The sequence below is a fragment of the Thermobia domestica genome, chromosome 7 (genome assembly GCF_964235325.1).
Source record: "Thermobia domestica chromosome 7, izTheDome1.hap1.1, whole genome shotgun sequence".
Classification (NCBI taxonomy): domain Eukaryota; kingdom Metazoa; phylum Arthropoda; class Insecta; order Zygentoma; family Lepismatidae; genus Thermobia; species Thermobia domestica.
The window spans coordinates 152165572-152187177 of NC_137460.1; the positions used below are offsets into that span (position 1 = coordinate 152165572).

Sequence of the window (21606 nt, forward strand, 5' to 3'; positions counted from 1 at the left end):
GCGACTGTACCTGTACGTATATTATTCTAAAAGAATATTCAATGGAAGGGATTCCACCAATTGAGATTAAATATTGCTAAATAAATAACTATCAATCATGTTTTCGTTTACATACTAACAATGCAAAAATATAAAACAATCCTATCTCATTTTATCCACTGTATGTGAGTAAATGCAATTTCTTCAATATTTCGGCTGAAAATGGTCACTGAACACGAAAATAGGATGAAGTGTTTTAAAGCTTTTGAAGGGAAGTGAACAATGAAAATTTAAAATTGAACTATATTATAAAAATTGATGATATTCAGATGAGCGCTTTTGATGCAATTCCTGATTATTCAATATTTCAAAGTGAAATTAAATATTTCAGTTTAACGTCCCATGTGTATGCCCTTTAGGCTAAAAGAGACGATGATTAAGGCAAGTGAATGATGATGGAAGAGTGGGTTGAACGAGGAAGTGGGAGGAAACCGAAATATCCCGAGAAAACCCACGGTTCAATATTTCAAACTAACGTGCTTAGTTTTGTGTAAAATGTAAATGTAAATGAAATGAAATCTTTCAGTTGAATGTCCTACGATTGTGCCTGTTAGGCTAAGGAAGACTGTGAGGATGAGACACCGTAGTCTAGTGGTTACAGCGTTGGACTTACGTCCACGTGCTCCCGGGTTCGATTCCCGGCCGGTGCTTTCCCAATTTTCGGCGTCCACCAGCGCCGTGAGGTAAACTGGAGTCACGTGAATGAATGACGTGACGGTCACTAAGTCTAGAAAGCTCCCGAAACGCCGCGCCGGTAAGTGACAGGTCGACCAAGTGCTCGTCGCTAGGCTGCATAGTTCAACCAGTCGCTGACAGATGGCGTTGGAGCGGCTCAGGCTGTTACACCAAGTGCTTTGGTTTGGTAGATGAGGATGGAAGAATTGGTGGAATGAGAATATGGGAGGAGATTGAAGTATTTCGAGGTAGTGACTCTCCCTTTCTGTGAAATGTAGTATCCAACAATAGTAGATAGCCGAGGCTGGTGGCGTGATCCTGTGATCCAGTTCTCTGGAAGGCGAGATAATATGGTGGGGAAGGTTGCTTTTGCATGATGGTTTGTGTGCACCCGGCGGCTGTACCGATTCAATCTCCGGTCTTAGTTCGATGCCCACGTTAATACTACATCCCGTCCTTCATAACCTCGGTGTTCCATAAGAACGCAAAACACACACACTAACTCAAATATGATATATTGACAAAACAACTAATTTTTCTCGTCCTATATCCTACATTCGTGCGAATTCAATGAAGTTCAGCATGGAACTGGACTGCGAATCGAACCCAACTCTCTTGTTACCATGCCAATGTACTAATTATTACACTATTTAGTTTGCTCCCGAACAGCTACAGACTTTTCTTAGATCGATTTCCAGTCTGGTCTTATTATTTACATTATTCGCTCTTTGAACTTCAATTATATAAAAACGTTATTTAAATTTGATTAGTCAGAGTTCAGTTTTGATTTTTTGTTGAGATAAAAATTGATTAAAAACCCCTTTTTCATTTAACATTTTCAAGAATGTACAGCGGTGGACACTTCTAAATGGTACAGCCATATGGAGATTTACGGCTAAGGTGTACCATTTAGAAGTGTCCACCGCTGTACAATCCTAGATTATCTTCTGAAAGATTATATGGTTTATTTCCGAATGTTTAGATATATCTCAATGACTTAATTACGTAAATATACAATATAATGATCCCGGTTTTGTTTCGTACACTTCCGATAAAAAGATTATTGATTTTTTTATGTTATCAGGGGGTAACATAAAATAATAATCTTGCACAAGTCAAGATTCTACACAGTACAAAATAGTTTTCGAATCAAGTTTCATTCTTTAAATAAATAAATAAAAAAAAAAAAAAAAAGAATCGAAGAAGTGGTTGGGAAAGTATAATTTACCCATCAAAAATTACACAATAGTTGGAAACAATGATTAATGACCTATTTTATCAAATAGCGCTCATCTGGGTGCCAATAAGTTTTATAATACAGTTTTAAAATTTTCATTGCAGCGAATGACTTGCCAAGGATATAGAATACCAATGATAATGATAATGCCTCCCCTTCCAAAGCTTTTAAAACAAGCTCACTCTATCTTCGTGATCAAGGATGACTTTCAACCGAAATATTGGAGGAATTGCATTTACTCACAAACAGAAGAAATAGTGATTTACAATTATTTTTAGTGTTGATATGACGTGTATTTAATTTCAATCAATAACAAGAATGAAAATTCCGTTAATTCTAGGGATTTTTGTCAGATCAATAATTAATCTAAGGCATTTACGTTACGTGCATTTCAGAAAACTGCATGTGATAAGTGACTAAACTAGCAATTCTCACAAAATAAGAGGAAAGTTGTTTTTTTGAGTTAAATGCAGTGACAGCAGTACAGTTACTTTGGTCTCACTCTATTTGAAAGAAGACATACAGTATGTGCAAAACTGTTTGCAGTTAGTGTTTTACGTTTAACTCCAAATAGTGTTCAATTGTTGAATTCTTAGCAATATATATGTTGTATACACATTTGTACAGTCAAAAATATAGGGTGTAACAGAAATCCTAGAGAACCTTTCGAAGACGATGCTTCACACTAAATGGAACAAATCTCAATCTGTACTAAACACTGCTCTCAAAATGTTACTTGAGAGCTAGATGCGTGAAACGTATGTCGAATTTAAACCGGATCGTGATCAGAGGAAGGAAACAAATCTTACTTGTTACATTTCAGAAGATTAACATCCATCCATCCATATTATATATATATATATATATATATATATATATATATATATATATATATATATATATATATATATATATATCCAAAAAAGAGCTTGATATTTCTTTCTTTGTTGAATAATATTATTTGTGTTAATCTTAACTTTGCAAGCTAACCAAGCAACAAATAACTTCAATATGCAGTGACGACCAATGTTCGTTCTCATTGAATTTGTTAACACCCAAACATTTTGGTGAATAGGCACTGCAAACCGATGAAAAATACTTAAATAAAATTATATTTAACAATCCTATATACAATAATAGTTGCAAAGGGAGAGCGGAAAGTAGCTCTTTCTTTTGAATTGAAAATTTCTATTGATGTTATGTGTAGATAACAATGAAAGTTATTTTGTTTTATAGACTAAAGTATGCAATTTTCCCCCATTTCTTTTCAGATTCTGTGAAGCTTTTGTTGTTGATGATGAAAAATACTTAAATAAAATTATATTTAACAATCCTATATACAATAATAGTTGCAAAGGGAGAGCGGAAAGTAGCTCTTTCTTTTGAATTGAAAATTTCTATTGATGTTATGTGTAGATAACAATGAAAGTTATTTTGTTTTATAGACTAAAGTATGCCATTTTCCCCCATTTCTTTTCAGATTCTGTGAAGCTTTTGTTGTTGATGATGAAAAATACTTAAATAAAATTATATTTAACAATCCTATATACAATAATAGTTGCAAAGGGAGAGCAGAAAGTAGCTCTTTCTTTTGAATTGAAAATTTCTATTGATGTTATGTGTAGATAACAATGAAAGTTATTTTGTTTTATAGACTAAAGTATGCCATTTTCCCCTCATTTCTTTTCAGATTCTGTGAAGCTTTTGTTGTTCCTTTGAAGCCACAAAATTGCCAGGATGATTAAGCATTGAGGAGAGAGCCAAAATTGCAGTAAGATTTGAAGTGTGGCAGTCTGTAACTCATTTCCAAGGGTCCAATGGAGGGGTCAACATGGGAGGCAAGCTGTTCTGGATGCAAAAACAATTAAAAATTATCACAGAAAATTAATGACTACCAGAAGTGTCGTGGACATTAAGAGATCAGGTAGGTCCTCGACTTCGGTATCAGAGGAAAAGGTAGCCCAGTAAAGATGATGTTCGAGAGAAACCTTTCCATATCAACAAGGCAGACTGCAAGAGAAAGAGTGACATTACACGTTATTCTGTGCGTGCAATTCTCCACAAAGAGTTACATTATAGAAAATGGAAGCTTCATTATGTCCAAAATTGTATCCAGATGATTGCGATAGGCGAGTTGAATTTTGTAAAATGATACTTGCATGGCATGAAAATCATCCATACCTGTTTGAAAAAAAAATCTGTGGAGTGATGAAGCTGTGTTTCATGTATGGAGTTCATTAATCGTCATATTAACCAGTATTGGGCAGGTGATCCCAAGGAGATCGTTGAAAAGATGCCGGGCAAGCCGAAAGTGACAGTGTGGTATGGATTAACTTCTCGCATTATTGGACCCTGTCTGTTGAGACACACTATGAATGCTAAAAGATACCTTGAAATGTTAAAAAATGTTATATGGCCCACAATTTCTGAATGGGACGAGTCACATGAACTGTTATTTATGCAAGATGGAGCACCTCCTCATTATGTCTTGCCTGTAAGACAATGGAATGATGAACACTTCGCAGGACGCTCGGTCCCACAGAATGGTCAGCGCGAAGTCCAGACCTCACCAAATGCGATTCTTTTTTATATAGGGGTGGACTAAGGATGAAGTGTATCGCAGCAAACCACAAGCTCTTGGCGAACTTAAGAATAAGATCAGTGAGATCACAAGTGGTGTTCCTGCTGAGGTCTTGAAGAAGGACGCAGCAGATGTACCTGCTCGTTTGATACAGTATCTAGAAAATACTGGAGCACATACTGAGCTGTAACTTTTGGAAAGATAAGGGTATATAATAAACTACGTGTGTGAAAAAAAAAATATACATGCAATATTTTAGGAAGGAAAAAATATTAGAAAACAGGGAGTTAGTTCCTCCCAGTCTCTAGGTTAACATTTATTATGGAATTGCCTCAATTCGTTAAACATCGCAATTTATAAATTCGATCAGTATATAAATATCTACAATATGTTCGTTGTGACTGCTTCATAGAACCCAGCCTTAGAGGTTTGGGCAGCTCTGACACGAATCTTATCCTTTAACTGAAGGATAAAACGAGATACCTCAACCTAATTATATGAATTGCTCCCATAGTCCCTCTTCGTCGAATATTTTGATGAGAATTTTATTTTTTTCTACTTTTGTGTGTGGGGGGGGGAGGGGGAGGAAGGAGTTTAATCTTTCTTGACATATCCACTTCTTCCTATAAGGTTTTAAAAGCCATGTGAACATGCTTCTAAGAAACGTAGTTTTTCGAATCATATTAATCAGAAATTTAGTTCTACATGAGAAGAATGTCCTTTCGAAGTTTTCTCTCGTTTCCTTTACACCCTATGCATACGAAATTAAAACTGAAAAATAAGGCACGTACATATTTTGCTCACATAAGCTGCAAACGAAATCAGGAGCATGAATTTATGAAGGTTCTGAGTGTAGGCAAAAATTGATTTAAAAGCATAAATACAATAGCAACATGCAAACGATACTAGTTATTAACTCAATTACACATTGCCCTTGTTTTCTACTTTCTGTGGTAGTTGTTCCTCTTCCAGCTGCGTCTATCTCATCCTCAGGATACAAGGACTGCCACAGAGCAATTCAGCAACATTTATAATTCTGACAGAAGAACAGCACAGAAACACTAATTGTTCATATCAACACACAAATTAATACTAAATGTTCTTACTACCGTTCTATTACAATAAAAGCTACAGGAAATAGAGCTCGATGAACGTCTATACAGGAATATATATATTTTGCTTTCTCTTGGTTATATTCATCTTCAGAGAAAATGTTATTGTATTGCACACGTAAGCTTAGTATTAAACTGAATATGGAGCTTCAAAGCTAATATTGTTCACTTTATTTACTTTTGTTGTATATCTACTGATCATACCAGATCAATTACTCTCCAATGTACTTCTGATTAAACACGCATATACAGAAACAAAAAAGACCGTACTCTTTCAAAGACCCTTAGCACTAGTACTGGTCACAATACATGAATATTAATAGTACGGTAATTGATTAAAAATACTAATTCTATAGAATTTACAAAAACAAATTATTTCTCTATTTTACGAGTGACCTTGAAACATTATTGAGTTTTGCATGTTTGATAGCTACATTTCTTTTTCAAAGTAACTTAAATGTAATCAATTAAATTTACAACATCTAGAAATTTTCAGCAGCTATCTCAACATTAGATAGTCTCTATATGAACACATTTTTCAAATTGTTTATTCATTACGATTGAAAAAACGTGTTTGGTTACTTAGATAAATATAACACTTTAAATATGTCAAGTTTCCCTATTATTATTATTATTATTATTATTATTATTATTATTATTATTATTATTATTATTATTATTTTCTCAATTCTCATCCAGCTACTTTCAGCTTCATCACACTATTTCTCTGCTTTGTCTTTACATCTCACTACTTCCATATTCTGATTTCTGTAAGTTTATCTGCAATCTTGTTTTGGTGAAAACATACTTCCTCCTCCTTTCTCGCGTTTCCTCTTCTGTGTTAATAAGCTACTCACACTTCGTGCTAGTCATAATTTCTTTCGTTACAACGTAAGTAACAAACGACCAAACTCCTGTTTCTAGTATTTTTTCTTCCCCTCATTCTCTCTACACTCAGACGACAATCCATTAAGCCATTCAATTTTGAACTCTTAAGTGATGATGTATTTTATTGTATACTAGCTGAAATACCCGTTTTTCGCACGAGAAAAGTTTTATGAAGAATATTTGAAAGGCATATTTGAATCCCTTTCCTCTCTCAGGATCCATAGTTGAATCGAAAAAATGACTGAATCCAAGCTCGACCTTAGTGCTATATTTAAAAATTTACTTAAAACGGAACAGATGTTATTCTTTATGAAAAATTTAAATCTTCTTCCCCTCTGGATACTTATTTTAGTACAAGTGTAATGATAATATAAATAAATAAATAAATAAACAGTTCAATCGTTTTCTCATTTTTGTCATTTATGAATATGAAATTAAATCTTTAAAAATATGAAAAATGTCCCCTTCCTTCAGAAAAAGGATGTTTGAATATTCTTGGATAAATATCAACTTATTTTCAACAAGGAATGTATATAGAGTTTCATCTACCTAACTTCAAGAGCTCCTGAGATATTCTAATTATGGCATAAATTTTGAACCTCCCTGCTCCCGCTTTAGGATACGCGTTTTAACGAAAAAGACATGACAAAACCATGAGTCAACATTTTAGTGGTAACACTCAGGAATAACTTGATCAAGTAAGAGTAAATGCAAGGAATAATTAATGGAGGAAAAAAACAAAGAAAACACACAGCTACTATGTATAACAGGACTATATTTAATATTTTACCGCCCGCGCCATTCAAAAACGTTGTCCCCTACGTCTAGTTGAAAACAAAAAGTACCCCTTTATTTGTTCGTATTCAGTTATATGTAAGCAAAAACAACACAAAGAACTGTCAAAAGACAAAACGTTTAAGTTTAATGGTGTCAGCCAATAAGTATAAATATACCACATTGACTTGATCCCTAGTCCTCCGTTGGAAGCGCTGCTATCGGCTGAAGGAATTCCACTCGCTTTCTCTCGCTTAGCAACAGCTGAACCCTTATTGGTCCAACGCGTGGATGTGTGAGGATGTGAGCTTTAGTTCGCATTTTTGCCACGGCTCAAGACATTTTGGCAGCACAATAGTAGCCTCAGCTCCTTCTAGTGCCAGTAGCGTCACAGCAAGAAAACCTGCTCGTGCTGTGGTGCTAACATTGTTTTCAGCATAGATCTCCTTTGAGTTTCTCTCTTTTGTGGACAGTCTCTTTTTACAACGTACCATACTTCATTTTTTTAAAATAACATGACCGCCTCTGATAATTTGTTGCCCTCAGCCTGGGCTCATGTGTGTATATCAACAGTCAGTATCAAAATGATGGAACCACAAATTACGTTGACATTGTAACTTCTTGAGTAGTACGGTATTGGACCACCATTAACCTGTAGTACAGTTTGTATTCGTAGTGGAATTGAGACAAATAGCTCGTTAATAGTTTCCAGTTGCTTAATGGACCATTCTTTATACAATGAAACTCACGTCAGGGAGAAGGATGAAATCTAAGCTAAACTAGCTGCTCTAAAACTGATCACGGATTTTTTATGTTCAAACCGGAAAAATGAGCGGACTAAGGGAGGTCTCTGAATTTCATTTTGATTTTCCCCAAACCATGCCTCAACGTATCTGGCTGTGTGTTATTGACGTACTGTCATCTTGAAAGGCAGTATCATTCTTAGGAAATAACATCTGTACCATAGGATGTACTTGGTAACCTAAAACATTCACATGATCACTGCTACTAATTCGTCCTTCGAGAGTACAATAATATGACCAATGGGATACCATGAAATTGAGAGCCGCAGCAAAACAACGCTGTCGCCATTTTTAACGGTAGGAAGTAGGACTAGTCTTTGGGAGTCCGGCACACATAAATCCAGACCATTGCTGGAAAGCAGAAGGTGACTCACCGGCCAGATCACGGCCTTCCAAACATCAACAATCCATGTTTTTATATGCACTCAGTACTATCTTTCTCGCACCATCGCGTTGGTGGCGATTCAAGGTTTCAAACTTGCAACCCGACAGTGGATGTTGAGGTTATGTAGTTCCCGTCTGATTTTGATTGTTGAAACAGGTGGTTCCAGATAATTGAGTTCTGAAGTAAATTCTGCCGCATTAGCACTAAGATTCCCTGTAAAAAACTCTCTTCAATGTTCAGTGATCCATCTCCCTCGGTTTTGCTTTAGTCACTGTTTCTGTTCTCTGATGATGCCTTGCCACAAGTTGTAATTCTTACAACCACATCATCTACATCCATAATGAACCCATTACTCAGCACGATGTTGGCGAATCTCGAGGTTCTAATTTTGACACACATCAACGATCACCTATACTCCAACGTCGCACGAATTTCCCTTCTAGCTATCCCACAATACAGTCCATCAGAATTGTACCTTCGAGAATATCCTACGCATATTATTCTCAAAATCCCACAAATATTTCCTCAGCCCCTTCTGTGCTCCCAAGGAAGAGACGGGAAAACACATTTATGTTATATTCTCGAACCACACCTATGGTTTGACTTGTTTATAACCCCTTGACCCCACTATTTTTGTGTTTACAATTACACAATTCTAAAGTTAATTTATAATGTAAACAAATTTACAAAGAAGCACACACCTGCAAACTTGTGTAGCTAGATACTGTCCGTTTCATTCCAAATCTGAAGCGCTCATGTTCATGAACATGCCTATGCTTGGAAAGCAGTGCTCTCATCACAGCAGCTCTATCGTCTGGATGAATCAATTCATCAACCACCATCTGTTCCACAATACGATATGCTACACCAGGCAAATCCTTTTCTTCCGTGTCCAAAAGAATAACACCTGCAAGAAATATTGAAATTAGTCATTAATAATAATATATACCAAATTATTATGAAACATACTGTAAGTATAACATAAGCCGCATATACTCAGTATTCCATAGGACAGTTTACTAACAGTACTGTTAAGAAATAAAGTGAATAAATAAATCCACTGCTGTCACAGTTGATCATTTCATACTTAATATTTGATTTCTACGATTAAGCATACTTATATTTTCTTCAGTTCTGAATTCAATTAGGATTCCAAATTTGTTTATGAGCACTGAATCACTACTTATACAATGTACGCAATCTTGTTCAAATACATCTTGGTCACTCAGCTCACTCACCTATTTTTAGAGGGCCATATACTGGCAACCTTACGTAGGAAATTCAGTACTTTGACTCTAAATAAAGATTTCAATTGACAAATCAAATGAATATCTGTTTAATTTCGAACTTCACGCCAGAGTGGAGGACTTTTCATAGCGAGGTAGGTGGCCATTTTTTTCTTTTTAACAAGACTGCATCACACACACTGGCGCAAATTCCGGGGGTGAGGGGGACATGTCCCCTCCAATCTTGGAACTGGGGGGACTGTCCCCCAATAATCAGATTTGAAATGTTTTTTGGGGGGGAGAAACGTGATGATTTGTGTTTGACTGACACAAAGGAAAGTGAGATGAAATTGATATCCCTTGGTTTGTTTCATTAAAAAAAAAAAAATCGTATTGTTTAATATTTTAAACTGAACTTCGTGTTCTGGCGCATTTAGGTCACATCAATCTGTATTAATTCCGCTCTCGTTACTTGGACACAAATTGCAATAAGCGCAGAGGAGGATATGTCCCTCTTCTCATGCTAGAAAGTTGTCTCAGTTGTAGATATGGCACAAATCCCGGGAAAATGGGGGCCATGTTCCCCAATATTTGAACTGGGAATTCCCCCAATAAACCGATTTGATTTTTTAATTTTTTTTTTAAGGATAAGTGTGATGCTTTGTGTCCGATTACCACAAAAGAATGAGAGATGAAATTAATTTCTCTTGGCTTTTCCATTTTTAAAAAAGAATCGTATTCTGTAATATTTCAAACTGAACTTGCTCCGGCGCGTTTAATAGTCACATCAATCTGTATTAATTCCGCTCTCGTTACTTGGACGCATATTGCGATAAGTTGCAGAGGTAGATACCCTCCTTCCATCAAGGAGAGAATCTGCCCTTACAACAAAATCTTGAAGCCATACGTCACAGTTTCGCCACCCCTACTCTGCCCACTCCGCCCAATAGGATCGCCATGTTTTGAGCAAACAATCACGGCGGAAACGAAAGTGTCCAATCAGACAATGGCAGAAACGAGAGTAGCCAAGTAGCCAATCAGACGTGCCGATGCTTTTTTTTTTTTTTTTTTTTGCTTCATCGATTTAATAGAATGAAGATATATATGAGCAGATCCTCTATTTATAACATCCTTGCCCCCATGTTGGAAAATTGACATACAAATATTGTAAACCTCATGTTCATGCCCTAATATTTTTCGAGAACTTGTGCTTATTAATGTCTAGTGCTTTTCCTTTCCACTTTCCTTGTGAAATGTATACCAATAAAACGGCATGTGTATTCATTATATTATGTAAGAGTCAAAGCAATGAAAATTTCATTCCCACCCAATATATTGCTGAAAATAAAGTACAACAAAAATGAAGGTGTGCGACCGTGGGTGACTTAACTTGATGTGAAATCTTGTCCCTCTTCTCCCACAAACAGTATATAACCTATGTCAGTATAACCTATGTCAGTATCTTTTCAATAAATGCGCACTTCATCTATTTGTAGTATCGGTCTAGGCATCTACTCATCCTTCGCAAGCAAAGAAAATAATTCAAAGAAAAGAAGTCATTATATCATTATATAACAATTGTCTTAAAAATTTTAATGTGAATCATTGTGGATGCTTTAGTAGAAACATACCAAATATAAATATGCATGTATTCAGATTTCAGAATGTGTTCACGGCACTGATTTGTAATAGTGATATGTACTTGCACTACTTCATTTACATTGCCTGATATATACTATATAACAGGTTCACCTCAAAAATCATTCATCCACCGTAATATGAGTCTCATCTCCCCCCTCCCCCCAGAATAAGCTTGAAATGTGCCTGCCTCCCAATGTTGAAGACAGCTTTGCGCCATATATATCTATATCTGTTTATCTACAGTATATATATATATCTATCTATAATATTTTGTAATAATAACTGCAGTAGACACACTATTTTAAATATCAAATTAAATACTCTGAAGAAAGGTAGGTTGAGTTTTACATGTGATCGTAACGGTACCTACATGAGTATGTCTAAAAGAAATGAACTCGAATAGAGAAAATTTAGAAATTCCAAGGACACGGACATCCATTCACTTACGACCTTTAAAAAAATTGTGTCTGAAAATAACGTAACTTCAGAATTCAAATTTTGCACATATCAAAGTCGCAAACAGGGAGGAATACCTTCGAATTTTATTATATACACATAAAATGTCTATCATTGAGTACAAATAAAGGAAATTTAAACAAGACTTGGAATGAAAGCATAATGTTTAACAAGGAAGCTCAATAAATTACTAGCATCGTGCTCTAATATATAAATAATTCGTTTTCTATATCTGCTTTTGGCTTCTTTTAATCCCTTTTTCTACTTTCTTTCTCTCTCGAAATTGCCTTTTTTTTTCAGTTTAACGTTTAGGGGAATATGTATTCTTAAGACGTAATTTCTCTAGCAGTTAGTTTACTCTATATTAATTATTTAAATAAAATACTACAAATTAAGTTTCTTTTTAAAGTACGTCTATCACATTTATTTTCGAAAAGTTAGCCACAATTTTGTAGAACCAGTAAGTAGTATCGCCATAGACAGGTTTCATTGTAAAAATTGCAGAAAATTTGTCACCTAAAGCAATTTACCAACTGTGTACACATGCACTGCAACAAATTGAAATGAAAAATGAAATGAAACCTGTGAGTTTTACGTCCCACGGTTATGCCGGTTAGGCTAAAGGAGACGGTGATGATGAGTAATGAATGAAATGGTGGAATGAAGAAAGTGGGAGGAAACGGGAGAACCCCGAGAAAACCCACGCACACGGTGTTTGTCCACCACAAAGTTCACTTGGCGGGAGCTGGGATCGAACCCGGGACCCCTAGCACCAGAGGTGAACGCTCAACCACTGAGCCACCGCGGCCCCCTGCAACAAATTAAACAACAAGGTATTATTATATTAATCTATTATAATTAATCTTGAAAATTCAGGTAACATATTGAATCCCTCACATTTAATTAAATTAAAACTAATCTAAATTTCCGACAGGTCTAGGCGGAATTAACCGGAAATTCTACGTCTTGTCCCGAAGGATTTATTTTTTCTTTTTTATATCGAAATGGTTAAAGTTCTGGAATTCAATCGTCGTGTTTTGAAGAATGAATGTAAGTTATTTTCGTAACAATGAATCTACGACTACGGACAATGCAGATTAGCATACTAATCTCTTGGCTATTCAACAGAATGTATTAGGATAGTATTAGGATAGCTTTTCAATTTATCTATCTATAATTCTAGTTGAAAAAGTTAATGAAAAATTTAACGGATTAAAATTAAAAATTAAGGTGACGAAAAAACGCATTATTAAATTAAAAATAAATCGATTTCACTATTATGCAATGAGAATTCTCTTGACTTCTGAAAGTTGATGTTAAATTCAATGAGGAATGGGAAAATTAATCGGTTATAATTGTTTTCCATATACTGGAGCAATTTTGGGAAAAAGCTTTTGCAGTTAATTCCTACAAAATTAGTTGAATTTTTAACATTAATTTAGTCGTAAATTAAAAATTAAGGAATGTTTTAACAGGTTAAATTAATCGTTAATTTTTAAACGGATTGATTACAAGCCTGTATAATCACAACTGATTAAAAAAAGAAAAAATCGAAAGTGCTAATGTTTTAATCTAATCTAATATACATAAAATAAAGAATTTGTTTGTCTGTGTGTGTGTCTATGTGCGGCCTGTGGACTAAACGAGTGGACCAAGAGTTACCAAATTTGAATCACGGGTACCTTGGTCCAGGCCTCAGACCAAGACGAAACTTTATCATTATTATTATTATTATTATTATTATTATTATTAAATTTCGAACCAGGGGGTCTCAGGAGGGGAGTTCACCGGGACATGTAAAAGTAGTAGAAAATGATCGATATTAGTGTCGAATTCACAGTTCTCGCGGTCGCTGAAATCAATGGTGAAATTCCGATCGCATTAGCTTCCAAATTCACCCCATTCGGCCGGGGGTCACCAAGGAAGGGGGTATACCGAGACATGTAAAAATAATGTAAAATGATATTAGTCTCAAATCCATAGTTTCCCCGGTCGCTGAGATCAATAGTGACCCTTCCATTAGCGATAACTTTCAAATTCAGCTACCATTGTTTGCGGGCTGGGGTTCACCTGCGTGGGGGGTACCGAGACATGTAAAAAACAATCTAAAATGACCGATATTAGTGTTAAATCCATATTTTTCGCAGTCGCTGAGAAGAATGCTGATACCCCTCCCCCCCCCCACACACACACACACAGACGTTGACTTGCAAATACAACCCCAATGCGGAGAATGGGTATTTCAGCTAGTCTTATAATAAAATGCAATTGAAGATTTAACACAATATTTGACACATGCTTCAACTTCGCTCTGCTGCAACTTCATGCATTATTTATTGATATATATATATATTTTTTTTTTTTTTTTTTTTTTTTGCCTTATTAGGCTTAATTTGCACGATGATGCGACAAATTATCTTTTTAACTGAATAATTATTATTAGTTTGGTGGTGTAGACGCGAGACACTATAAAAGTTAGAAACAAGTTGCACAGTGTCCGATCAGATAGTCTCAGTGGCCAATTCTAGTCACTAGGGCAATATGGAAATAGTTTACACAAAATCCCTCCATTTATGACAAATTTTCGAAATTATTTCTCAGGCTTATTCGTTCGTGTAGTGACTCATGACTCGTAATCGTAATGTATCTACGTAGCTGTGAAGATTCCAATTCACCTACCAATGAATATGGGGCGTAGTCGAATTCTTGTGGTTTCATGTAGACACTTTAATTTCATTAAATAAGCAAAATGAATAGAAGATTCTAAGAAACATGGGTGAGAAAACAAGGTCTTCAATCTATAGTTTAGATGTTAAAAATAAATGCACTGATGAACTTGCCTGTTTCCAGACATCGTCGCAAATTTAGCAATGAATGGAAGCTGAGCGAAGCAACGTGAGGACGTCCCCACCTGTCGGCACCTTCTTCAACGTCTTCTTCGTATTTGATCCATCTGGCGGTTTCCTTCCACTCTCTATCTTCACCTTCTCCTACTAATTCATCCAGTTGTACAAAAATCTTAGGAGAAAACAAGGTAACGTAAATATCAGTATGCCTGAAGAGGCGAACAAAAAAAAAAAAAAAAAAAAAAAAAATACTATCGAAGTTACTTGCACAAAATAAGATACTTGCAACTGTGAGAAAGAAAGAACCTTTTATTTTTATGTTTTTCTTTATACTACCTCTAATTGTAATCTTTATCAAAGTAACAGAAAAAGGGAAAAATATCTGCAAAAGGTAACTAAGTTCTGTGAAGAAACTGAACTATTATTGATTTAAACAAATATTCCAATATGAAAATAATTTCCAAAAGAAAACAACTCACAAATAATACTTTTCATGATGGTGAGTGGACCGTACCTTTGGAACCTGTAATAACATTTCTTCATTCTACCATATTGAAGGAGTGGGACTGACGTGTATTAGAGTTGTACGGTTGATGATTGAAGTCGAGAAAGTGGTGAAGGGTCGTTAAGTTAAGATTAAGCAGATTAGTTGAGATTAAATGAACAATGCTTAAATGATAACATCTGCACAGTACATTATTATATCAATATTGTACAATCATCGACAAAAGTAAATAGTATTTCACATATAATGTGTATTACTTTCGCTTGTCGATGGCTGTACAACAGCCAGCAAAAGTAAATGTCCACCAACACAACTGATTTCTTCAAACACTTCAAATGAAGACAATTCTTTAAATATTACTTCAGTAATTTACATAGGACATAGTTTTCCTTAAGATACAGCAAACTATACACAAATCGATTCACACATTCTCAAGGTTTGAGGAAATAAATTATTTAGGTGGTTACACATCTTAGCTAACGATTGTACTTACGTCTGGTACTGATATATCATATAGTTCATTTATACTTGTTGTAGTAGTTAACGCCGACATTCTTTTAACAATGGTATTAATTTATGAATTATTATTTTCTCCTTTTGTATCTTTAAATAACAAACATATTCCAGACGACCCTTATCTAACACAAATTATCATTCCAACTTCGTCATAACTGAACCTTTCTGGTAACTGATAGAACAAAGGAATGCGAAATACATTGTAGATAACCTTCCAAACAAAATGACTCATAGTATAGAATTCCATTCTCATGTACATCTTGCTTACTCGGACAAAAGCAAACAGGAAACCTGCCACAATCACGATGTCTACGTCTAACCACATTGCTCTATGTTTGTCTCTGCTCAATATGTAACATGACACTATACCATTGTTCAGTTTCTTGTCTGCTTAGGCAACTTCCAATTTGCAGCCGCGGTAATTTCACTTTTAGACACATATCATAATTTACGAGTTCGACAGAAGCATTATATTTCGAAAATATTTGTCAAATTGTTTTGAGTATTTTTATGTATAAAGATAAGACTTTCACTGACAAATGCATTTATTTTTTCTGTTGATTTATATCTAATTCCTCTTTTTTTGTTTGAAATAAAGATGATAACTGAACTAGAATAATTAACATACCATGATGATTGTTGTGTCTTAGTGTATATGTTACATATATTTATAGACCAAAGCGTAACGTGATATTGGTCTGATGCGATTGAAATGTCCAACTGACGTGTGTTACTTTCGAAGGAAAAGTAAATAAAACTTTAACACATGGTTAGCCAAAGTAGTCCAGCTGTAGCTACATATTTTTGCCATTTCTCAGACAACGATTGGATACCATAACGAGAGAAAACTGGATTCTTCCACGCGAAGAAGTTTTCAACTGCAATGCCCAATCCACACTGCATCAGGAAAGTCTTCCCTGACAAAAAGTGGTCAAGATGCCGGAAGATGTTGAAGTCTGTGGGAGATAAACCAGAAGCCTCCTGGACTCCTTCACTTCTTCCTGTTCGGTAATAAAGCAAGAACTTCAACACTTCTAAACTGGAGAGATCATAGCTAAATTTAACAATTACATCAGTGATTCGGTTATTCAGTTCACGTTGCCAGCTAAATCGGAATTCCTTTTTGGTAGAAGCAAGACAAGATAGTCTGTACAAGCAAAAGTCAGTCGACCTGCAGCGCTTGTGCGACCAACAGTCAGTGCATAATGTAGCGTTATAAATTGCGCCCTCAAAATAGGCGCAAAAACAAATTATTTGTACTAGTTTATTTTGAAGTCAACATCAAAATGCTGTAAATAAATAATAGTGTTACTGTGAGAAAAATCCCATGAACAATAATTATTTAGTTTATCCAGTTACAAAGGAGAATCACGTTTGGAACTCAATAAATACACGTTACGACACAAAGTGGTACGTTATCAATAAAGAATAAGGATAAATCATTTAAAATGGCAACAACCCAGAAAAATTCATCTACATGTTATTTGTGGAAATAAAAAATTATCACTAATGGAATAGTGACTATGAATCGGTCAACCGCGTCTTTCGCGAGTGATATACAAGACGTAATTTTTGGGTATCACAAAAAGAAGAAGAAGAAGAAGAAGATGAAGATTATTATTATTATTATTATTATTATTATTAATATAATAATAATAACAATAATAATAACAATAATAATAATAATAATAATAATAATAATAATAATAATAATAATAATAATAATAATAATAATAATAATAATAATAATAATAATAATACGTCAAAGTCAGTTAAATTCACATGCCAATATACATTCCAATTAATAATTTGAAGTGTTGAGTGTATTATGCAGTGATTCCAAAGTGATGTGAATTAAAACATAAAAATACAGGTTTTACGTATTCTTTCAAAATCATATAATTATACAATCTAACGTTATTAGTTTATATTTTAAGGCATGTAAATATAATTAATTTGCTCTTTCCATTTCAGAATATTTAAATTAATGCTCATACAACTCAACAATATGTATATATCATTGAACTGTATTGGCATTAGTGGTAGAATTAGAATCTACCTTTAGTGTATATTGCTCAAATGTTCTGATCTGAACTCTGTTCTCTGAACCGTTTTGTCAGTGACTATGACGGTTGCTCGCATTGGTGTGTCTGAACCAACTCTGAGACTAGCATACCCTCAAATATTGGCCCCCGAGCGAACAAGGTTGTATGGGATTGAACCCAGAATTTCAAATGTTTCGCACTGAGTACTGAATTTATGATAGAAGAATGCGTTTGACAACACATTTTCACTTAATGGTGAATTTATAGTTTCTTCAATGTTTCTTATTTTTCAAAGGACAAAATTGTCAATATTTCCATATTTTCTTCTTTAAAGTTTTGTTTCCTTACCGTAACTACGGTGTTGTATTCTAAAAAATATCTTTCAGAATCAGCGTTGGAAGCTGGCAAAGATACTGCTTCAAGAGCACAGGCAGCAAAATCTCAGGTGCAAACTTTTACAAACCAACCGGTTTAAAAATAACCGGTTTTCTGTGAATCACACTTTGTTGCAAAGGAAACTAGTATTACCGGCCAACAGACGATTTCGCGAATCTATCGCTTTATGCAGAGCTTTTCGGTGTTATTTTGATAAAAGTAGCAAATTCGCGTTATTTCGCGATTTAAAAACACAAAAAGCGGCCGTCTATCATACAGTTAGGTATATCTATATACACACTTTACTTTGCCTTTTTCAAGTTTTCGATGTTATCGTTAAAACGAAAAAACTTCATGTCCATACTCATTGAATTGCCACCTCAAGCGTGGTCCTTATGCGCGAACCCAAATTTCACTCCTAGTGGCAATCCGTGTAAGGACGTTGTCACCTTCTCTCTTGTAGCGGTGCAGCATGTTCTGTACAAGTGTCAAATATGGCCATTTTTGAGCTTAGGTGACTACTTCAGTTTTGCGTTGTGCAGGATATAGAGATTTTTTTTTCGCATATGCTACTTCCGCAGTTCCCTCTCGTGCATTCCATATGCAGCAGGAGAGAAATTAGCTGAATTGTGTGGTTGTCAGTTTGGGGTTGTTTTAAACGGAGCCCTCGTTATTACACGCTTCATGTAGTCCCTGAAAATAGTCCTGTGTACTCAGGCCACGGGCCACTTCAATTTTAATCTAAACACATTATTCCACTTCCGCCTACATCTCGATAGGACGCTTAAAGTCTCCGGCTCTACTTCATGACATTGCGGTATTTGACAACACACTTGCTTATCTAACCTCCAGTTAATATCCACGGAATACCTACGATTAGCCGACTCACGCCTCTCACGTGACAACAATGCTGCTGCTACTGTTTATCCAGCCTATATGACAAATATTTTGCTTCAATTTTTTTTCTTTAAAACAAAGCTGATCCAACATTTTGCCTGAATAACATAATACATAAAGGTCTCGTCTTTCATAAGGGAGCCACGGATTCGATACCTGATCGTTATTGTCGTTACGCCTATAACTAGATAATAGCCAATAGTCAACTGAAAGATACGTATATGGTTTATAAATTACTATATACTATAGTGTTGTACTTCATACGTACTTGTTAACAGTAAAATTTATATTCTAATATCATCAATGAGTATACAAGTTTTGAGATTCAACGAAATCATTAATGTTGTAAAAAAGCACTGCTACTAGACCATTATATATTTAGGTTTGAATTTACATATGGGCATATGATGCACATAGATTGTTCACATGTTCATAAATCTTATACCTATACTTATGTAAATTTTCTTAATTTTAGATAATCTAGAATATGGTTTATCAATTCATTTATACGAATGCATGTATATTTTGTCTATAAACTATTGCGGAAAAGTTATATTTCTCGTAGATCAATACCATATAAATATCTAGAATCGCAGTCATAATTTTAACTTCGCAAACAGTGGCTTACAATGCTCATTGTTGGACACACACAAATTATTCTAATAGTCTCTTTTCGAAGTAATAGTTGAAGAAAATGCAAAATAAGCAGTTCATAAATAATTTTTGGGTACTGTGACTTTCAAGCTTCGTAAGAAACATACTGTTTATGATAATTTGCTACACTCCCCGGACAATTTATTATCTAACATAAAACTAAAAAATTTTACATTATCCGCATTTTTGTTAGGGCGATCATTTCGAGTAAATAATATTTGTTTAGCTTTATACATGTTTAATAGGAAACCATTATTTTCAAACCACTTCGTGGCTTGTAACAATATATCTTCACTTTATGTCTCAAGATCTGTTAAATTGTTGACTGTATATCTACGAGTCTTGTATCTACCGTGCTGGAAAGTTATATTAAACGAACAAAATGTCTTTCCTCTACATGTACCTAGGTGCAAAGATGAGCTGAAATTTCGATTTTTCTACTTTTAGATCACAATAAAACTAACATTCTGTACTCGGTAAGAAAGAATTAATTTTCTATCACTCACGCATGTAACTATCAAATACCTTTGAAGCTCTGCAGAGAAGTGAGGCCTTAAACTAAAGTTATGCATTTTGTTTTTACTGTATTAAGTATCCCACTCAAAGCTGAAATTCTGAATTAAATTTCCTACCCAAGGATATACTTGGTACAATATCCCATTTCTTTATGGGAATAAATATCACGAGCTCGTTAATGACATCAAAGGCATTTGTTTTTCCCGAACAGTACATCAATCACTATAACCAACTTTAAAAATTGTTATCAGCAAACAGTAACTTTCTGAAATAATTCACACTTCAAAAGAGTATTTAAGTATCTAGTTCAGAGGAAAATTGGAAACAGATGGAAAAAGTGCGATTTGAAGTGAAAGTTACCTGAAATAGAATCTACTCTTCATTTACTATTTACGAGGCGATCTGGGAGTGACCGCAATTAAGTTTTATTCAAGAAAATCACAAATATATTGCGTCAACATTAGAATTATTACAAGCAGTAGTATTTTTTAATCTACTGTGGTATTTTCAAAACTAATATATACTTCTTTCTCTCTATTTTTTCTACTGCTGGTTGATCTGATTACCTATAGAAGATGAAAAGAATAGTAACGTTTGTTTCTCAAGCATATAAGCACCTTACATACTGATTTTTTATCTACAAATATAAAGTACATCTGTATATTCTTTAACTATATTTACTATAATACAATTTCCTTTAATTTCTAGTAGTGTACAAGTTCTAGTAGTAACATGAATACAATACCTCATGCGGACTGTGGTCTATCATTTTCTTCGAAGCGAGATAAGGAAATAAAGGTTGGAGGTCTTTCTGTCCATCTTTCCTTCCAATGTGAATGAATGAAGACACAGAAGACTTTGCTTGAATTTTATGTCGTCGCAAACCCTTTGCATCCTCAAAACGGTGACCTGTAATTCACAAATGGAAGAAAAAAAAAATCAATATCATAATTAGTTTGTGGTCTTTACATAAATATTACCTTTCTTAATCACACTTCTCTGTTTATCTGATACGAATTAGTATTTTCTTCCTCAGAATATGATTGGATTTGCTGAATGGCAGCACAGAACTAACACACAGCATTTACATATTGTAAAAGAAAAATGACTGTTTCAGGCTATATGACCACAGTTCCTTTTGAGAATTTTTCTAAATACCCTTAAAGACAATGGGACCTGTAATCTTATTTGCACTGAATATATAATATTTATTGTGCTTTAGTGATATGGGAAAAAGATTTAACCCAAGCCAAAGGGATCGATATAAGTGTATATATATATATATATATATATATATATATATATATATATATATATATATATATATATATATATACACACACTTATATCGATCCCTTTGGCTTGGGTTAAATCTTTTCACTGGATTTTTATTCTCATAACTTATTTTAACAATAAAAAAAACATCTTTTTTTAA

The 21606-nt window shown here is 34.5% G+C and overlaps 1 protein-coding gene across 3 annotated transcripts in view; it reads right to left on the reverse strand.

Moving 5' to 3' along the window:
* The window catches only part of LOC145690499 (band 3 anion transport protein-like), a 484586-nt gene that overhangs the window by 70623 nt on the left and 392357 nt on the right, over window positions 1-21606 (reverse strand). For all 3 annotated transcript variants that reach the window (XM_081765430.1, XM_081765431.1, XM_081765432.1), the window contains 3 exons: window positions 20917-21080; window positions 14658-14835; window positions 9196-9401 (listed from right to left, as the gene is read on the reverse strand). In XM_081765430.1, coding sequence (XP_081621556.1) covers window positions 9196-9401; window positions 14658-14835; window positions 20917-21080 — 548 coding nt within the window. The remainder of the gene's footprint in view (window positions 1-9195; window positions 9402-14657; window positions 14836-20916; window positions 21081-21606) is intronic.